Genomic DNA, 18,379 nt, shown 5'->3' on the forward strand with positions numbered 1-18,379 from the left:
ATGTGATTCAAAATGGTCAGTAATCTGTTTGTTAACTTGGCTTTCAAAGACCTTAGAGATGCAGGGTAGGATAGATATAGGTCTGTAGCAGTTTGGGTCTATAGCGTCTCCCCCTTTGAAGAGGGGGATGACCGCGGCAGCTTTCCAATCTTTGGGAATCTCAGACGATACGAAAGAGAGGTTGAACAGGCTAGTAATTGGGGTTGCAACAATTTTGGCAGATCATTTCAGAAAGAGAGGGTCCAGATTGTCTAGCCGGGCTGATTTGTCGGGGTCCAGATTTTTCAGCCCTTTCAGAACATCAGCTATCTGGATATCAGCTATCTGGTGAAGAAGAAATGGTGGGGGCTTGGGTGGGTTGCTGTGGAGGGTGCCGGGCAGTTGACCGGGGTAGGAGTAGCCAGGTGGAAAGCATGGCCAGCCATAGAGAAATGCAGGTCTGGAGTGAACCAAGGGCTATATCTATTCCTGGTTCTACATTTTTTGAATGGGGCATGCCTATTTAAGATGGTGAGGAAGGCACTTTTAAAGAATAACCAGGCATCTTCTCCTATCGGGATGAGGTCAATGTCATTCCAGGATACTCGCAGACCCATTATGGATGCAGGCAATGAGGCAGTGATCGCTGAGATCTTGGTTGAAAACTACAGAAGTGTATTTGGAGGGTGAGTTAGTTCAGATGATATCTATCCGTGTTTACGGATTTGGGGTTATATCTGGTAGGTTCATTGATAAGTTGTGTGAGATTGAGGGCATCAAGCTTAGATTGTAGGATGGCCAGGGTGTTAAGCATGTCCCAGTTTAGGTCACCTAGCAGCACGAGCTCAGAAGATAGATGGGGGCAATCAAATCACATATGGTGTCGAGGGCACAGCTGGGGGCAGAGGGTGGTCTACAGCAAGCGGCAACGGTGAGAGACTTGTTTCTGGAAAGGTACATTTTTAGAAGTAGAAGCTCAAATTGTTTGGGTTCAGACCTGAATAGTAAGACAGAACTCTGCAGGTTATCTTTGCAGTAAATTGCAACACCACCCCCTTTGGCAGTTCTATCTTGTCGGAAAATGTTATAGTTAGGAATGGAAATGTCAAGGTTTTTGGTGGTCTTCCTAAGCCAGGATTCAGACACGGCTAAGACATCCGGATTGGTGGAGTGTGCTAGGGCAGTGAATAAAACAAACTTAGGGAGGAGGCTTCTATAATGTTAACATGCATGAAACCAAGGCTTTTACGGTTGCAGAAGTCAACAAATGAGAGAGTCTGGGGGATGGGAGTGGAGGTAGACACTGCAGGGCCTGGATTAACCTCTACATCACCAGAGGAACAGAGGAGGAGTAGGATAAGGGTACGGCTAAAGGCTAACAGAACTGGACGCCTAGTACGTTCAGAACAGATAGTAAAAGGAGCAGATTTCTGGGCATGGTAGAATATATTCAAGGCATAATGTACAGACAAAGGTATAGTAGGATGTGAATACAGTAGGGGTAAACCTGTGCATATAGTGATCATGAAAGAGATATTGTCTCTAGAAATAACATTTAAACCATGACATTCAGGCCAAAGAGTTCAATCTTGGTTTCATCAGACCAGATAATCTGGTTTCGAATAGAGTCCTTTAGGTGCCTTTGGGCAAACTCCAAGCGGACTATGTGCCTTTTATTGAAGAGTGGCTTCCATCTGGCTACTCTACCATAAAAGGCCTGAATGGTGGAGTGCTGTAGAGATGGTTGTCCTTCTGGAAGGTTCTCCCATCTCCACAGAGGAACTCTGGAGCTCTGTCAGAGTGACCATCAGGTTCTTGGTCACCTCTCTGACAAAGGCGCTTCTCCCCCAATTGCTCAGTTCAGCTCTAGGAAGAGTCTTGGTGGTTCCAAACTTCTTCCATTTAAGAATGATAGAGGCCATTGTGTTCTTGGGGACCATCAATGCAGCAGACATTTTTGGTTACCCTTCCCCAGATCTGTGCCTCGACACAATCCTGTCTCGGAGCCCTACAGACAATTCCTTCAACCTCATGGATTACATTGACATGCATTGTCAACTCTGGGACCTTATACAGACAGGTGCGTTCCTTTCCAAATCATGTACAATCAATTTAATTCACCACAGGTGGATTCCAGTCAGGGTGTAAAAACATCAAGGATGTTGGTCATCATCAAGGTCATCATCAAGGATGACCAATGCAAACAGGATGCACCTCAGCTCAATTTCAAGTCTGATAGCAAAGGGTCTGAATACTTATGTAAGTAAGATAATTATAACTGTTTTTTTTACATATGATAAATTAGCAAAAACATTTTAAAATGTTGTGTATTGTGTTTAGATTGAGGATTTTTATTTATTTAATCAATTTTAGAGTAAGGCTGTAACAACAAAATGTGGAAAAAGTAAAGGGGTCTGAATACTTTTTGAATGCACTGTATATACATTAATATATAATTCCTGAGCTTTCTTATATATCCCAGATATAGCACAGACACTTCAAAACCTCATTCCTTAAGATACATTTTTTGACTGTCTTTTTTGCCATTTATGAATGTGTTATTCAATGCACTTCTATGGGCTGTAGTAGTAAAGGCCAAATTCTATATTTTATCAGATCATTTTTATACACTTATTTTGGTATACCAAAAATAGAAATGATCTATGATATGACAGTCTTAAAACAATTCTATATGTTGGCTTAGTAGAACCCTGCGCGTCTGCAAAATTACAAAAAATCTGTAAAAAAAGGTTAATAGTAGAAAAATCTGACCTGGATGTTAGTAGGGCCAGCCAAAGGTTAAAGACACAGTAGAAGTCTACATGTTGCTGTCGTGGCCTGAATGCATAATTGTTTGTGAGGGTGAAGTGCTTTCTCACCAATTACCATAATAAAAAGCCAGAGCTTTGAACACAATATTCAATTTGGAAAATTAAATAAAAAATCTGACTGCAGCGTACATATTTATTTTCATAGTGAAAAAAAATAACTAAAATCCACAACCCAAAACAACACTGAAAGCCAAACAGTTGCAAAGATTTTATCATAAATAAATATTAATTATCGTAATACATTTGGCTGTCTAGAGTCCCTTGCCGATGCATCCATCTGTTTTTTAAAAGGATTATCCTAGGACCAAACTCAATTACCTTTCTTAATCATGGAAAGTACAGAAAAGCTCTATTAGCCAAATTACAGCCAATTAAAAAGTGCACACTTAGTGTTTCACCCTAGCAGAGAGGTCTGGGCTTTCAACATGGGACTTCAGCTTGTTCACCTCACAACTCAAACACATTACTTTAAAAAATGCATCCAAGCTTGACAACCAACACATAATGATTTTATCATTAAGTTCAAAATTCTTCTTATTTACAATAACAGCAATTTGACTTTCCTCTGCTTTTTCCAAACACAGGCAGTATAAAGAGACAAAGACATCAAAGTGTTAGTGCTGGGGAAAATCGATGATACAAGGGTTCAGAATTGCAAAGAGAGGTAAAACAGTGGGTGTCAGCTTTGGAGAGAAGAGAGACAAAGCCTCCTGCAGAGTGCAGTCAGCCATGTGAGGTAAAGCTGCGCACGCACGCACGCACGCACGCACACACACACACACACACACACACACACACACACACACACACACACACACACACACACACACACACACACACACACGTAGTATTGCCCAACCCCCGAAGTGAGTCTTCTTATCAGCTAACTGTATGTAAGGATTTCTCTGTGTTGTCTTAGGGAGTCAACATTCTCTCTGTTGATCTTGCCAACCCCCATTGTCACACCTCTGAGAGGCAGAGGTTCTGTTGTGATTACATCATGTACAGTTGAAGTCGGAAGTTTACATAAACTAAGGTTGGAGTCATTAAAAATCGTTTTTTCAACAACCACAAATTTCTTGTTAACAAACAATAGTTTTGGCAAGTCGGTTAGGACATCTGCTTTGTGCATTACAATTCACTGTATCACAATTCCAGTGGGTCAGAAATGTACATACACTAAGTTGACTGTGCCTTTAAACAGCTTGGAAAATTCCAGAAAATGATGTCATGGCTTTAGAAGCTTTTGATAGGCTAATTGACATAATTTGAGTCAATTAGAGGTGTATCTGTGGATGTGTTTCAAGGCCTACCTTCAAACTCAGTGCCTCTTTGTTTGACATCATGGGAAAATCCAAATAAATCTGTCTGTTTCATCAAAATAAAGACCTCCACAAGTCTGGTTCATCCTTGGGAGCAATTTCCAAATGCCTGAAGGTACCACGTTCATCTGTACAAATGATAGTACGCAAGTATAAACACCATGGGACCACGCAGCCATCATACCACTCAGGAAGGAGACGCGTTCCTAGAGATGAACGTACTTTGGTGCGAAAAGTGCAAATCAATCCCAGAACAACAGCGAAGGACCTTATGAAGATGCTGGAGGAAACAGGTACAAAAGTATCTATATCCACAGTAAAACGCGTCCTATATTAACATAACCTGAAAGGCCGCTCAGCAAGGAAGAAGCCACTGCTCCAAACCGCCATCAAAAAGCCATACCATGGTTTGCAACTGCACATGGGGACAAAGATCGTACTTTTTAGAGAAATGTCCTCTGGTCTGATGAAACAAAAATAGAACTGTTTGGCCATAATGACCATTGTTATGTTTGGAGGAAGAAGGGGGATGCTTGCAATTCGAAGAACATCATCCCAACAGTGAAGCAAGGGGGTTGCAGCATCATGTTGTAGGGGTGCTTTGCGGCAGGAGGGACTGGTGCACTTCACAAAATAGATGGCATCTTGAGGCAGGAAAACTTTGGATATATTGAAGCAACATCTCAAGACATCAGTCAGGAAGTTAAAGCTTGGTCGCAAATGGGTCTACCAAATGGACAATGACCCAAAGCATACTTCCAAAGTTGTGGCAAAATGGCTTAAGGACAACAAAGTCAAGGTATTGGGGTGGCCATCACAAAGCCCTGACCTCAATCCTATAGAATATTTGTGGGCAGAACTGAAAAGGCCTGTGTGAGCAAGGATGTCTACAAACCTGACTCAGTTACACCAGCTCTGTCTGGAGGAATGTGCCAAAATTCACCCAACTTATTGTGGAAAGTTTGTGGAAGGCTACCCGAAATATTTGACCCCAGTTAAAAAATGTAAAGGCAATGCTACTAAATACTAATTGAGTGTATGTAAACTTCTGACCCACTGGGAATGTGATGAAAGAAATAAAAGCTGAAATAATTCATTCTCTACTATTATTCTGACATTTCGCATTCTTAAAATAAAATTGTGATCCTCACTGACCTGAGACAGATCATTTTTACTAGGATTAAATGTCTGGCATTGTGAAAAACTGAGTTTCAATGTATTTGGCTCAGGTGTATGTAAACTTCCGACTTCAACTGTAGGTCTGATATCTGATGTGAGGTTAATTTTGCAGTAACACTATCGGTCAACAAATTTTGAATCCAAACAACTCAGAAGCTTATGAAAGGGTCTTAGATTCATTGTACCTTCTCTTATGTTCCTGACTTGCTATGGTGAGATACTGAATCCCTTTCTTTCTCTCCACCTCCCCCATGAGCTTTACTTCATAGCACAAGTCTCTCTCTCTCTCTCTCTCTCTCTCTCTCTCTCTCTCTCTCTCTCTCTCTCTCTCTCTCTCTCTCTCTCTCTCTCTCTCTCTCTCTCTCTCTCTCTCTCTCTCTCTCTCTCTCTCTCTCTCTCTGACCATGCTTGTAATGCGTTTTCATGCTTTGTAACTTAATCTTTATGCCTTGTATGTGAATCCATTAATTTTACAAAGTAATTAAATACATTCCATTCTCAGACATTTCTTCACTGCCTATTACTGTAACTCAACTATATTTTTCTTGCATATTGCTATTTATCTTATGGGCTAAATTAATCGTCTTCTTATGAGTCGCATGTGAGGTATATTATATACATGATAAATATTACACATATAAACACACACAGGCACTCTCTTTCTGGTTCCTCACCATTGCCAGTGGCACAATGCCACCCAAGTCCTGTGGTGCCAGGCGGATGACGGTCTGGACCTCATCAGTGATGGAGCGGGTGGGAGGGTACTCCACCTGCCACATCACCACCCGGCTGCCCAACGGGTCCAGTAGCCCGTTCACCTCCAGATCCACCTGGAGGACCCTCTGATAACCCGCCTCCAGCCTGGGGGAAGAGGGGAGGGGAGAGGGAAGGAGGCAAAGAAGTGTTTTTTATTTGTATGATCAAGTGACCTTGGGTGTTTAGAATGTATTAACATTAGTATCATCAATAGCCACGTTTCCATCCACAGTTTTATTCCAAGTAAAGTCATGGCGTTTAAAAAAAAAAATGTGTGATGGAAACAAAGTGTCGGTAGAACTTTATGAATGTCAACAGACAATTTGATTGTTCGACATGGTGGGTTATTTTTGTGTCTGTAAAATGTATTATGCAACGTATTGCTCTGGAAACAATCTATTGAGCAGTTGTTGATAGAATAACCCTCATGGCGAGGTACATTTGCAATCACAGGATGTTATGTTGTGTGGTACTCCCACTGTGACTTGGAAAAGCATGCACAGTTTAGGCTCAAGGTGGTGACTGCGCGGTGATGAGCTTGATGCTCCTTTCCAATACATTTTGAGCATCTTAACTTGTATGCTAGTGACATGATGATCGGTGCTTAGCTGCCAATAAAAAAATGAAAATGATCTTGGTCTTATCCATCTCATCATGTAACGTAACCTTTCCAGTGTCCACTTGTGTAGAGAATGTGCGAAAACCAGATTGGGCAAATCTGTCATTTTTCGCAACAGTTTGTGTGACAAAATTATTGGTACAGTGGAAAATGCAATGGACACAACACATTCAACTCATGTTTTGGTAACACTTTATTTGGATAGTCCATCTATAGATGCTCTACAGACTATATACAGAATATCAGTAACGTGTCAACTGCATGTTTGTTGAAATGTTACTGACATGTATGTTGACTATCGAAATCAAGTGTTACCCATGTTTTTTATTCGGTACATGACAAATTAAGCGCAAAAGTGTTTTATATGTGCCCTACATCATCACGCACATTATATCTGCTACATCTGGTGGGGAAATACATATATACAGTGGGGCAAAAAAAGTATTTAGTCAGACACCAATTGTGCAAGTTCTCCCATTTAAAAAGATGAGAGAGGCCTGTAATTCTCATCATAGGCACACTTCAACTATGACAGACAAAATTAGGGGAAAAAATCCAGAAAATCACATTGTAGGATTTTTAATGAATTTATTTGCAAATTATGGTGGACAATAAGTATTTGGTCAATAACAAAAGTTTATCTCAATACTTTGTTATATACCCTTTGTTGGCAATGACAGAGGTCAAATGTTTTCTGTAAGTCTTCACAAGGTTTTCACACACTGTTGCTGGTATTTTGGCCCACTCCTCCATGCAGATCTCCTCTAGAGCAGTGATGTTTTGGGGCTGTTACTGGGCAACACAGACTTTCAACTCCCTCCAAAGATTTTCTATGGGGTTGAGATCTGGAGACTGGCTAGGTCACTCCAGGACCTTGAAATGCTTCTTACGAAGCCACTCCTTCGTTGCCCGGGTGGTGTGTTTGGGATCATTGTCATGCTGAAAGACCCAGCCACGTTTCATCTTCAATGCACTTGCTGATGGAAGGAGGTTTTCACTCAAAATCTCACGATACATACATACATACATACAAAATCCCCATTCATTCTTTCCTTTACATGGATCAGTTGTCCTGGTCCCTTTGCAGAAAAACAGCCCCAAAGCATGATGTTTCCACCCCCATGCTTCACAGTAGGTATGGTGTTCTTTGGATGCAACTCAGCATTCTTTGTCCTCCAAACACAACGAGTTGAGTTTTTACCAAAAAGTTATATTTTGGTTTCATCTGACCATATGACATTCTCCCAATCTTCTTCTGGATCATCCAAATGCTCTCTAGCAAACTTCAGACGGGCCTGGACTGGCTTAAGCAGGGGGATACGTCTGGCACTGCAGGATTTGAGTCCCCGACGGTGTAGTTTTAGTTATTTATTTAACTAGGCAAGTCAGTTAAGAACAAATTCTTATTTTCTAAGACGGCCTAAGAACAGTGGGTTTACTGCCTGTTCAGGGGCAGAACGACAGATTTGTACCTTGTCAGCTCTGGGGTTTGAGCTTGCAACCTTCCGGTTACTAGTCCAACGCTCTAACCACTAGGCTACCCTGCCCCCCTATAGTGTGTTACTGATGGTAGGCTTTGTTACTTTGGTCCCAGCTCTCTGCAGGTCATTCACTAGGTCCCCCCGTGTAGTTCTGGGATTTTTGCTCACCGTTCTTGTGATCATTTTGACCCCACGGGGTGAGGTCTTGCGTGGAGCCCCAGATCGAGGGAGATTATCAGTGGTCTTGTATGTCTTCCATTTCCTAATAATTGCTCCCGCAGTTGATTTCTTCAAACCAAGCTGCTTACCTATTGCAGATTCAGTCTTCCCAGCGTGGTGCAGGTCTACAATTTTGTTTCTGGTGTCCTTTGACAGCACTTTGGTCTTGGTCATAGTGGAGTTTGGAGTGTGATTGTTTGAGGTTGTGGACAGGTGTCTTTTATACTGATAACAAGTTCAAACAGGTGCCATTAATACAGGTAATGAGTGGAGGACAGAGGAGCCTTTTAAAGAAGAAGTTACAGGTCTGTGAGAGCCAGAAATCTTGCTTGTTTGTAGGTGACCAAATACTTATTTTCCACCATAATTAAAAAAATCCTACAATGTGATTTTCTGGATTTTTTTTCTCATTTTGTCTGTCATAGTTGAAGTGTACCTATGATGAAAATTACAGGCCTCTCTCATCTTTTTACGTGGGAGAACTTTCACAATTGGTGGCTGACTAAATACTTTTTTGCCCCACTGTATATATTTTTTAGATTTTATGAAACTCACATGAAAATCTTTCTCAGTTTGGATGGAAACCAAGTTAGACAAAAGGAGACGCAGGCATAGGGAAAAGTGAGTGCCAAACAGACAAGTTTCCTAAAAAAGAGGAGAGCTGTTAAATAGTATAACATGTATCCACCGCAACCCAAACTCAGTTCAGTTCAGTTCTGTCTCACATTCCCCAGAAGCATGAGGGAGAAAAAAGCAATTTACTTTTGTTCCTCCTCCATGGCACATTTCACAGAGAAAGATCTTATCTGAAAAGAATAACATTGGCTCTCCACTGATTGCGATGCAAACAAAGCAGGAAAAACGATGAATACAAAAATCCTAAACTCTGATTTCCTGAGCCTTCAGTTTGATCAGCCTGCCTGACTGTCTGTCCCCATGGCATTCTTTATCTAACATAAAACTAGATACAAAAGTAAACATCCCGGGGAAACAAACAGTGTACAAGGCATTGTGAAACTATAACTTGCAACTGGGATCTGAAACTTGTTGTCAATTCTGTGTAATGCATACAAACAAACCAACTCGTGTAACTGTATTTATTGTGTGTATAATCACTTTTTAAGTGCATGCTGAGATGCCACCAAGTTTTCAAAGTAAGTGCAAACTCAGACAGGCATTATACAATACACAGGGGAATAAATTGGATTGGAAACTGATCTCTGTATTGTATTGTACCAACTTCCAAGTTGTGTCCTCATGAGTGTCATATTGTGCAACAGGATCAATACTCAAAATCCACAAGGCAAGAACACTGATCCATGGTCTTGGAGCTGAACATTCTAGCTGAGCATATATTCCATTTTAGACTCCCAGAACTTTTTCTGGTTTACCATTTCAGAAAATTACAACCACACTTCAAAGACTGGTGGTCGGTGAGATCAATGCGCAATGAGAGTTTTTGAGGACAGACTGCAATGTATGATGACACCGTACTGCACAAATTACTCTGTTCAAATCAACTCTGACAATCTAATCTCACAAACTATGAATAATCTGTATGTTTGAATAGAGACATATATGGCCACATTGACAAGCTTATATTGCCACATTGTCAAGCTTATCCACTTCTGCCCCCCCCCCACCCACCCACACACACACACACACACACACACACACACACACACACACACACACACACACAGTGTGTGTCCAGCAGAGGGCGGTGTGTTATCTGGTGTCTGGTACTGCCACAGCAAGTGTTCGGGATGATAAATGGCTGCAGCCTGCTGGCCAGAGAGGTCAGCCAGCTTTATTATATGTCTCATTATAAACATAACCATACTGTGCCCTTTCAATGGAGCCAGAGAAAGGGAGCAACATTTCCATAGAAAACTATAGTCGAAGAGTCAGCTACCTGCTTCTTTTTCTGCTGCTTCTGCTGCTGCTTCGAGATGCATGCCTGAGACGGACAAAGACGGAACTAAATAGAGTTCTAGCTAAGAATAAGTCCCACAATGCCAAGTGTCCAGTAGTTCCTGTGAGAGAGTGCTGCATTAAGAGAGTGGATATTAAGGACTTCCCTGGATCGTCAGGCTGTTTACTGTAGACCTCGGTGTCACAGTAACCGATGTGCTGTTTTGTGCTGCTCCCTCTGACCTAACAGCAGTCAAGAATAAACAGAAGCATGCGTACACACATGTAGAGATACACACAAACTCACTGTTGGGCTTCGTGACATTCCTCTCCAGAGGAGAGCTGTTGTGACAAAGGGCTCCAGGAATGAAAGTATGACAGAAAAGGATAGAATACCAAGATGTCAGCTACTCAACACAGAGGGCCTGTGCAGCAGCTGTGTGTATTCCTTATGCCTAACACCTTTATGAATGGGCCTATGCAACCACAGGAAGGAAGGCAACTTTGCTATGGTGACTCCTTTCAGGCGCAGCAAAGATTTGGTTAGCAGTGACAACAATGATACATCAAAAGAACAGAATCAATTTCAACACAAAGCCTCCGTGTGGAGTGGGCTGCGGTGCCGCAGTGGGCCTGTTTGTGTGTGTGTGTGTGTTGGGGAGAAATTAAACGTTTGGGACCATAGAAGTAGAAGCAGATGAAATGTAGCTAGGCAGGAACGCGTGCTAATTGGTGGAGGATTCTCAATTCCTATAGGTCAGAAGTAAGGGCTTGTACTCTGTGGTGGGCTGGAAGTTGCCTGAGGCCCAGATCCAGCGGGACAGTAACCCAGACAGAGTGCTTCCATCTGGGGCAGCTCTGGGAGGTACAGCCCACCCACTGAGGAAGCGGGGAACACAATCAGGGAGCCAGCATGGGGGCCAAGACCTGGAGCTTTACAGGACGGAAGTGGGCAGTTGAAACACACACAGGCACACACACACACACCACCACAGGACACAGAGAGGGAGAAAAGGAGGAAAGATTAGATTACGAAGGATAAAAGAGTGTGAAATATTACCAGATACTGATCACTCTTTAATGAAGAGGATGGGACTGGAACTCATAAATAGAAGCTTTTGAAGGCTAGATCCTCTATACGATGTGCGCTTGAATGAACATACATAGCATGTGTGTGTTTATATGCATGCAAGCGTGTAGGGGTAGGTACTTTGTGCTCCCCAAAGAAGAGAGCGTAGCTGCGGGGTACAGGAAGTGACACTGCGGGGCAAGGCTGTTATTTCCGGTTTTGACTAGAGGGAGTACGACATTAATTTACACTTTACATTTTAGATATCAGCCTGACCCCTGGGAGGGAATAATGGTTGTGACTAGAGGGAGTACAGCTACGACCGGAAGTTACTTTTCGTAGCTGGTTAGGAGAATTTACGCAGCAAGTTAGGATCATTAACGTGACAGATTAGGAGACAAAGGTTAAGGTTAGGAAAAGTTAGGGTTAGCTAAAATGCTCTGTTAACCAGCTACGAAAAGTCACTTCGGGTCGTAGCTGTACTCTCTCTAGTCACAACCGTCATTTCCTCCCAGGAGTCAGGCTGATGCCTAAAATGTAAATTAAGGGCATTTTGGCATCATTCACGCTGCTCTCTTTCATACCCCAGCCAGGGGACGGGGACATTGAATTACATAGTGCTCTCCAAGCCAAGGTCACACATGCTGGGAACCATATTATGTAGTTCCCATATTATACTGTAAAGCTCTCTAAAGTACAAAAGGCACCGGCCCAGAGGCATTTAAATTAGGGGGTATAACCCACCACGACCAAACAGCTTCGGGACAAAGAACATCCACATAGGCATCATTCATATACAATGGTGTAAAGAGGTCTGAATGAGAACGTCACCAAAGACATAGATTCTGGATTCATCCACGACACTGGATTCAAAGCGAGCAAGGAATACTGCAGATCGTGACTTCACTACATAAACATATAAACACACTTGCTTAAATGATGGCTTCCTTAAATGGACAGCTTGTGAGATCAATGGCAGTACAATTGTTGAATAGTATAGTTATAAGTTAATCGTTGAGTACAGAGGAGGCTGGTGGGGTAAGCTAAAGGAGGACTGGCTCAATGTAATGGCTGGAATGGAATAAATAGAAGGATATCAAACATATGGAAATCAAATGTGAAACTCCGTTCCATTGATTCCATTGAAGCCATTACAATGAGCCCATCCTCCTATAGCTCCCCCCGCCAGCCGCCTCTGGTTGAGCAACACCCAATATCACTACATGTCCGCACTGTCAGAGTGTTTGCTGTGATCTCCCTCCACAAATACTGAGTCATAACAGCAATGCTGTTCAGTGAAAGGACTGTGCTACATTCCTTGTTGTTTTAAGCATGTCATCCAGTATATATACAGTACCAGTCAAAAGTTTGGACACATCTACTCATTCAAGGGTTTTTGTTTTTTGACTATGTTCTACATTGTCGAATAATAGTGAAGACATCAAAACTATGAAATAACACATGTAGCAACCAAAAAAGTGTTAAACAAATCATATATATTTTAAATGTGAGGTTCTTCAAAGTAGCCACCCTTTGCCTTGATGACAGCTTTTGCACACACTTGGCATTCTCTCAACCAGCTTCATGAGGTCACCTGGAATGCATTTCATGTAACAGGTGTACCTAGTTAAAAGTTCCTTTGTGGAATTGCTTACCTTCCGTTTGAGCCAATCAGTTGTGTTGTGACAAGGTTGTGTTACGCCCTGATCTGTTTCACCTGTCCTTGTGCTTGTCTCCACCCCCTCCATGTACCGCTGATTATCCCGGTGTATTTATTCCTGTGTTTCCTGTCTCTCTGTGCAAGTTCGTCTTGTTTGTCAAGTCAACCAGCATTTTTGTGTCTCAGCTCCTGCTTTGCCCAGTCTCTCTTTTCTCGCCCTCCTGGTTTTGACCCTTGCCTATCCTGACTCTCTGAGCCCGCCTGCCGGACCACTCTGTCTGCCCCTGACCTTGAGCCTGCCTATCGCCTGGTACTGTTTGGACTCTGACCTGGTTTATGAACTCTCGCCTGTACCCAACCTGCCTTTTGCCTACCTCTTCTGTTATAATAAATATCGGAGCTCAACCATCTGCCTCCTGTGTCTGCATTCGGGTCTCACCTTGTGCCCGTATACTGTAGGTAGCGGTGGCTTACTGAAGATAGCCCTAATTGGTAAACTACCAAGTCCATATATTATGGCAAGAACAGCTCAAATAAGCAAAGAGAAACAACAGTCCATCATTAATTTAAGACATGAAGGTCAGTCAATCTGGAATATTTCAAGAACTTTTAAAGTTTCTTCAAGTACTGCCACAGGAAAAGACCCAGAGTTACCTCTGATGCAGAGGATACGTTCATTAGAGTTACCAAATTGCAGACCAAATAAATGCTTCACAGAGTTCAAGTAACAGACACATCTTAACATCAACTGTTCAGAGGAGACTGTGTGAATCAGGCCTTCATGGTCAAAGTGCTGCAAAGAAACCACTACTAAAGGACACCAATAATAAGAGACTTGCTTGGGCCAAGAAACACAAGCAATGAACATTAGACATCTGTCCTTTGGTCGGATGAGTCTAAATTTGAGATTTTTGGTTCCAATCGCCATATCTTTGTGAGACGCAGAGTAGGTGAACAGATGATCTCCGCATGTGTGGTTCCCACCGTGAAGCATGGAAGAGGAGATGGGGTGATTTGCTGGTGACACTGTCAGTTACCTATTTACAATTCAAGGCACACTTATCCAGCATGGCTACTACAGCATTCTGCAGTGATACGCCAACCCATCTGGTTTGTACTTAGTGGGACAATCGTTTGTTTTTCTTCAGGACAATGACCCAACACACCTCCAGGCTGTATACGGGCTATTTAACTAAGAAGGAGAGTGATGGAGTACTGCATCAGATGACCTGGCCTCCACAATTACCCAACCTCAACCCAAGTGAGATGGTTTGGGATGAGTTGGACCACAGAGTGAAGGAAAAAGAGCCACCAAGTGCTCAGCATATGTTGGAACTCCTTCAAGACTGCTGGAAATCATTCCAGATGAAGCTGGTTGAGAGAATGCCAAGAGTGTGCAAAGCTGTCATAAAGGCAAAGGGTGGCTACTTTTGAAGAATCTAAAATCTAAAATCTAAAATGATTTGTTTAACACTTTTATCGTTACTACATGATTCCATATGTGTTATTTCATAGTTTTTGTGTCTTCACTATTATTCTACAATATAGAAAATAGTAAAAATAATACATATGTTCTATGTACTGTATGTGCAATATTGACATATTGTAGTATGTACATGTAATATTGTATGGGTTTTCACCCTGGCTGAAGATGAAGCCTGACTATTAGAGTCAGTGTTTACCCAGAGCAAGATCCTATAAAAGCTCACTCATTAATACTTCAACTCTAAATGTACTCTGACACTGAGCTTGAATTCTCTGTAGTTTCCAGCCACAGGACGATACTTATACGATACATTAGTGATATTAGAACCAGAATTACCAGAATATGGACACCAAAGCATGTAGGAAGCCTCAGGCTATTGGTTGAGAGTGTGATGGGAGTGCCAATGAGTTATTGACTATGGAGGGTCTGAAGAGCGTTCAAAATGGCATCAACCAACCCCAGAATAACAACGAGCCAATCCGGTTCTGTCTCTGGTGCTTGGTGGTGTCTCGGTCATGAGTGTCACGACTCCGACCGAAGGACACTCCCCTTCCCGTTCGGGTGGCGCTTGGCGGTCGTCGTCGCCGGCCTACTAGCTGCTACTGATTATTTCCTCCCCCTCCTTATGTGTTGATTGAGTGCACCTGTTTTGAATTAGGTAGTAGGCTTTATTAGTCAGTCGGCCCGCAGAGTTCCTTGTGCGGGATTAATTATTGTGACCATCTGTTTAGTGTACTTGTGTGCACGTCTATGGGTTTTGTGTTTTTCCCATTTTGAGGGTTTTCCCTGGACCGTTTTAAGTCCCCCTGTTTGGGGGCATTTGTTTGTTCATTACGCCCTGTGTGTTCGTGAGGGTTGGCTTATGTTCGCCGTTTGTCGGTGCATTAAAATATCACTCCCCTGAACTCTCTGCTTCCTGCGCTTGACTCCTCACCCACTACACTCAGATCGTTACAGAATCCCGCACCACTGAGGAATGGAGTCAGCAGGAGCAACAGCCACTCCCCTCCCATCGAAGAGAGGGTTCTACATCACACCACCGTTCTCCATCGGATCGGAACGGCGATGGATCTGGTGATGGAGAGAATGGACCGATGGGAGAGAAGCGGTCTCCCCTCTCCACCTTCGGCCCCCCCTCCTCAGGACTCCCCATCTCCCGACTCCAGCACCCTCCGTCTTACGCTCCCGAGGGTCTACGATGGAGCGGCAGCAGGGTGCCAGGGGTTCTTACTCCAGTTAGAACTGTACCTGGCCACCGTCAGACCTACTCCCTCGGGAGCGGAGAGGGTGAATGTCCTCATCTCCTGCCTCACGGGTCGTGCTCTGGAGTGGGCAAATGCAGTTTGGAATGGCCCAGACTCAGCTAAGGAGCACTACCCCGAGTTTTCTCGCCGCTTCCGCGCCGTGTTTGACCATCCTCCAGATGGCCGAGCGGCGGGAGAACGACTATTCCATCTCCGGCAGGAGAAGAGGAGCGCCCAGGATTACGCGTTGGAGTTCCGTACCTTGGCAGCAGGATCCGGGTGGAACGACAGGGCCCTTATCAACCACTACAGGTGTAGTCTCCGGGAGGACGTCCGCAGGGAGCTAGCGTGTCGGGACACCGCTCTTTCCTTGGATGAGCTAATTGACATGTCCATCCGACTGGACAATCTGCTGGCTGCGCGCGGGCGTTCGGAGAGGGTCCTGTGTGTTCCACCACCCAGCACCTCCACTCCTGTTCCGATGGAGTTGGGAGGGGCTTTGCCGAGGGGTACCGGAGGAGGAGGCTCCCTCTGCACCAACTGTGGTCGGAGAGGACACACGGCCAATCGGTGCTGGAGGGGTCCGTCTGGGAGTCGAGATGGCAGGCGGAACATTTCTCGATCACCCTAGGTGAGTCAGCACCAAACTCACCCAGAACCCCCTGTTGGTCACATGTTTGTCTTGATTTTTTTCCTTAAATTTTTTCCCTCTTCCCAGCATAGGGCACTAGTCGATTCAGGTGCAGCTGGGAACTTTATGGATCGTGGACTTGCTATTAAATTAGGTGTTCCGCTTGTGCCGATAGATTCTCCCTTTCCCGTGCACTCCCTAGATAGCTGGCCATTAGGGTCAGGGGTGGTCAGGGAGACCACGATCCCACTGGACATGGTAACGCAGGGGAATCATAGGGAGCGTATCAGTCTCTATATTATTGATTCGCCTGCGTTTCCAGTGGTGTTAGGGATTCCCTGGCTGGCCCGGCACAATCCTAAAATTTTGTGGAAACAGGGGGTTCTCAAGGGGTGGTCAGAGGAGTGTTCTGGAAGGTGCCTGGGAGTTTCCGTCAGTGCCACCTCGGTGGAAAGTCCAGACCAGGGTCCCACAGTGTGCATTCCCCCCGAGTATGCCGATTTGGCAATCGCTTTTAGTAAAAAGAAGGCGACTAAATTACCACCACATCGACCGGGAAGGGATTGTGCGATAGATCTCCAGGGTAACGCTGCGCTTCCCAAGAGTCACGTGTACCCATTGTCCCAAGATTAGACGTTGGCTATGGAGACATATATCACAGAGTCTCTGGGACAGGGGTACATTCGGTCCTCCATTTCACCCGTCTCCTCGAGTTTCTTTTTTGTGAAGAAGAAGGAGGGAGGATTGCGTCCGTGTATTGATTATAGAGGTCTAAATGCCATCACAGTGGGGTTCAGCTACCCACTACCTCTCATTGCTACGGCAGTGGAATCCTTTCAGGGAGCGCAGTTCTTCACAAAATTGGATCTCAGGAGCGCGTATAGCCTGGTGCGTATTCGGAAGGGAGACGAGTGGAAAACCGCATTTAGTACCACATCGGGCCACTATGAGTACTGCGTCATGCCGTATGGGTTAAAAAATGCTCCAGCCATTTTTCAATCCTTTGTAGACGATATTCTCAGGGACCTGCACGGGCAGGGAGTGGTTGTTTATATCGATGACATTCTGATCTACTCAGCCACTCACGCCGCGCATGTGTCTCTGGTACGCAAGGTGCTTGGTAGACTGCTGGAGCATGACCTATACATCAAGGCTGAGAAGTGTGTGTTCTCCAAACGAGCCGTCTCCTTTCTGGGTTATCGCATTTCCACCTCGGGGGTGGAGATGGAGGGTGACCGCAGTAAGGCCGTGCGTAATTGGCCGACTCCAACCACGGTAAAGGAGGTGCAGCGGTTTTTGGGTTTTGCCAACTACTACCGGAGGTTTATCCGGGGTTTTGGCCAGGTAGCGGCTCCAATTACCTCACTGCTAAAGGGGGGCCCGGTGCGGTTGCGATGGTCAGCAGAGGCGGACAGAGCTTTCAATAGGTTGAGGGCGCTGTTCACGGATGCACCCGTGTTGGCGCATCCGGACCCCTCTCTAGCATTCATAGTGGAGGTGGACGCGTCCGAGGCTGGGGTGGGTGCCGTGCTATCACAGCGCTCGGGTACGCCACCAAAACTCCGCCCCTGCGCTTTCTTCTCGAGTAAGCTCAGCCCAGCGGAGCGTAACTATGATGTGGGGGACCGGGAGTTGTTAGCGGTGGTCAGGGCTCTGAAGGTGTGGAGACACTGGCTTGAGGGGGCTAAGCACCCCTTTCTCATCTGGACCGACCACCAAAATCTGGAGTATATTCGGGCAGCTAGGAGACTGAACCCGCGGCAGGCAAGGTGGGCCATGTTTTTCACTCGATTCCGGTTCACTTTATCATATAGACCGGGCTCCCAGAACGTGAAGGCGGACGCACTGTCCCGCCTTTACGACACGGAGGATAGGTCCGCCGAACCTACTCCCATCCTTCTGGCCCTAAAGCTGATGGCACCGGTGGTATGGGAGGTGGACTCGGACATCGAGCGGGCGTTACGGGCTGAACCCTCGCCTCCTCAGTGT

General features: G+C 44.6%; 1 protein-coding gene across 1 annotated transcript in view; it reads right to left on the reverse strand.

The window, feature by feature from the left end:
* Positions 1-18,379, reverse strand: part of LOC112230506 (transmembrane protein 132D-like) — a 141,343-nt gene that overhangs the window by 94,702 nt on the left and 28,262 nt on the right. Inside the window, exon 3 of the mRNA XM_024396791.2 lies at positions 5,986-6,172. Within this exon, the coding sequence (XP_024252559.1) occupies positions 5,986-6,172 (187 nt within the window). The remainder of the gene's footprint in view (positions 1-5,985; positions 6,173-18,379) is intronic.

Source organism: Oncorhynchus tshawytscha, linkage group LG33, assembly GCF_018296145.1.
Source record: "Oncorhynchus tshawytscha isolate Ot180627B linkage group LG33, Otsh_v2.0, whole genome shotgun sequence".
Taxonomy (NCBI): domain Eukaryota; kingdom Metazoa; phylum Chordata; class Actinopteri; order Salmoniformes; family Salmonidae; genus Oncorhynchus; species Oncorhynchus tshawytscha.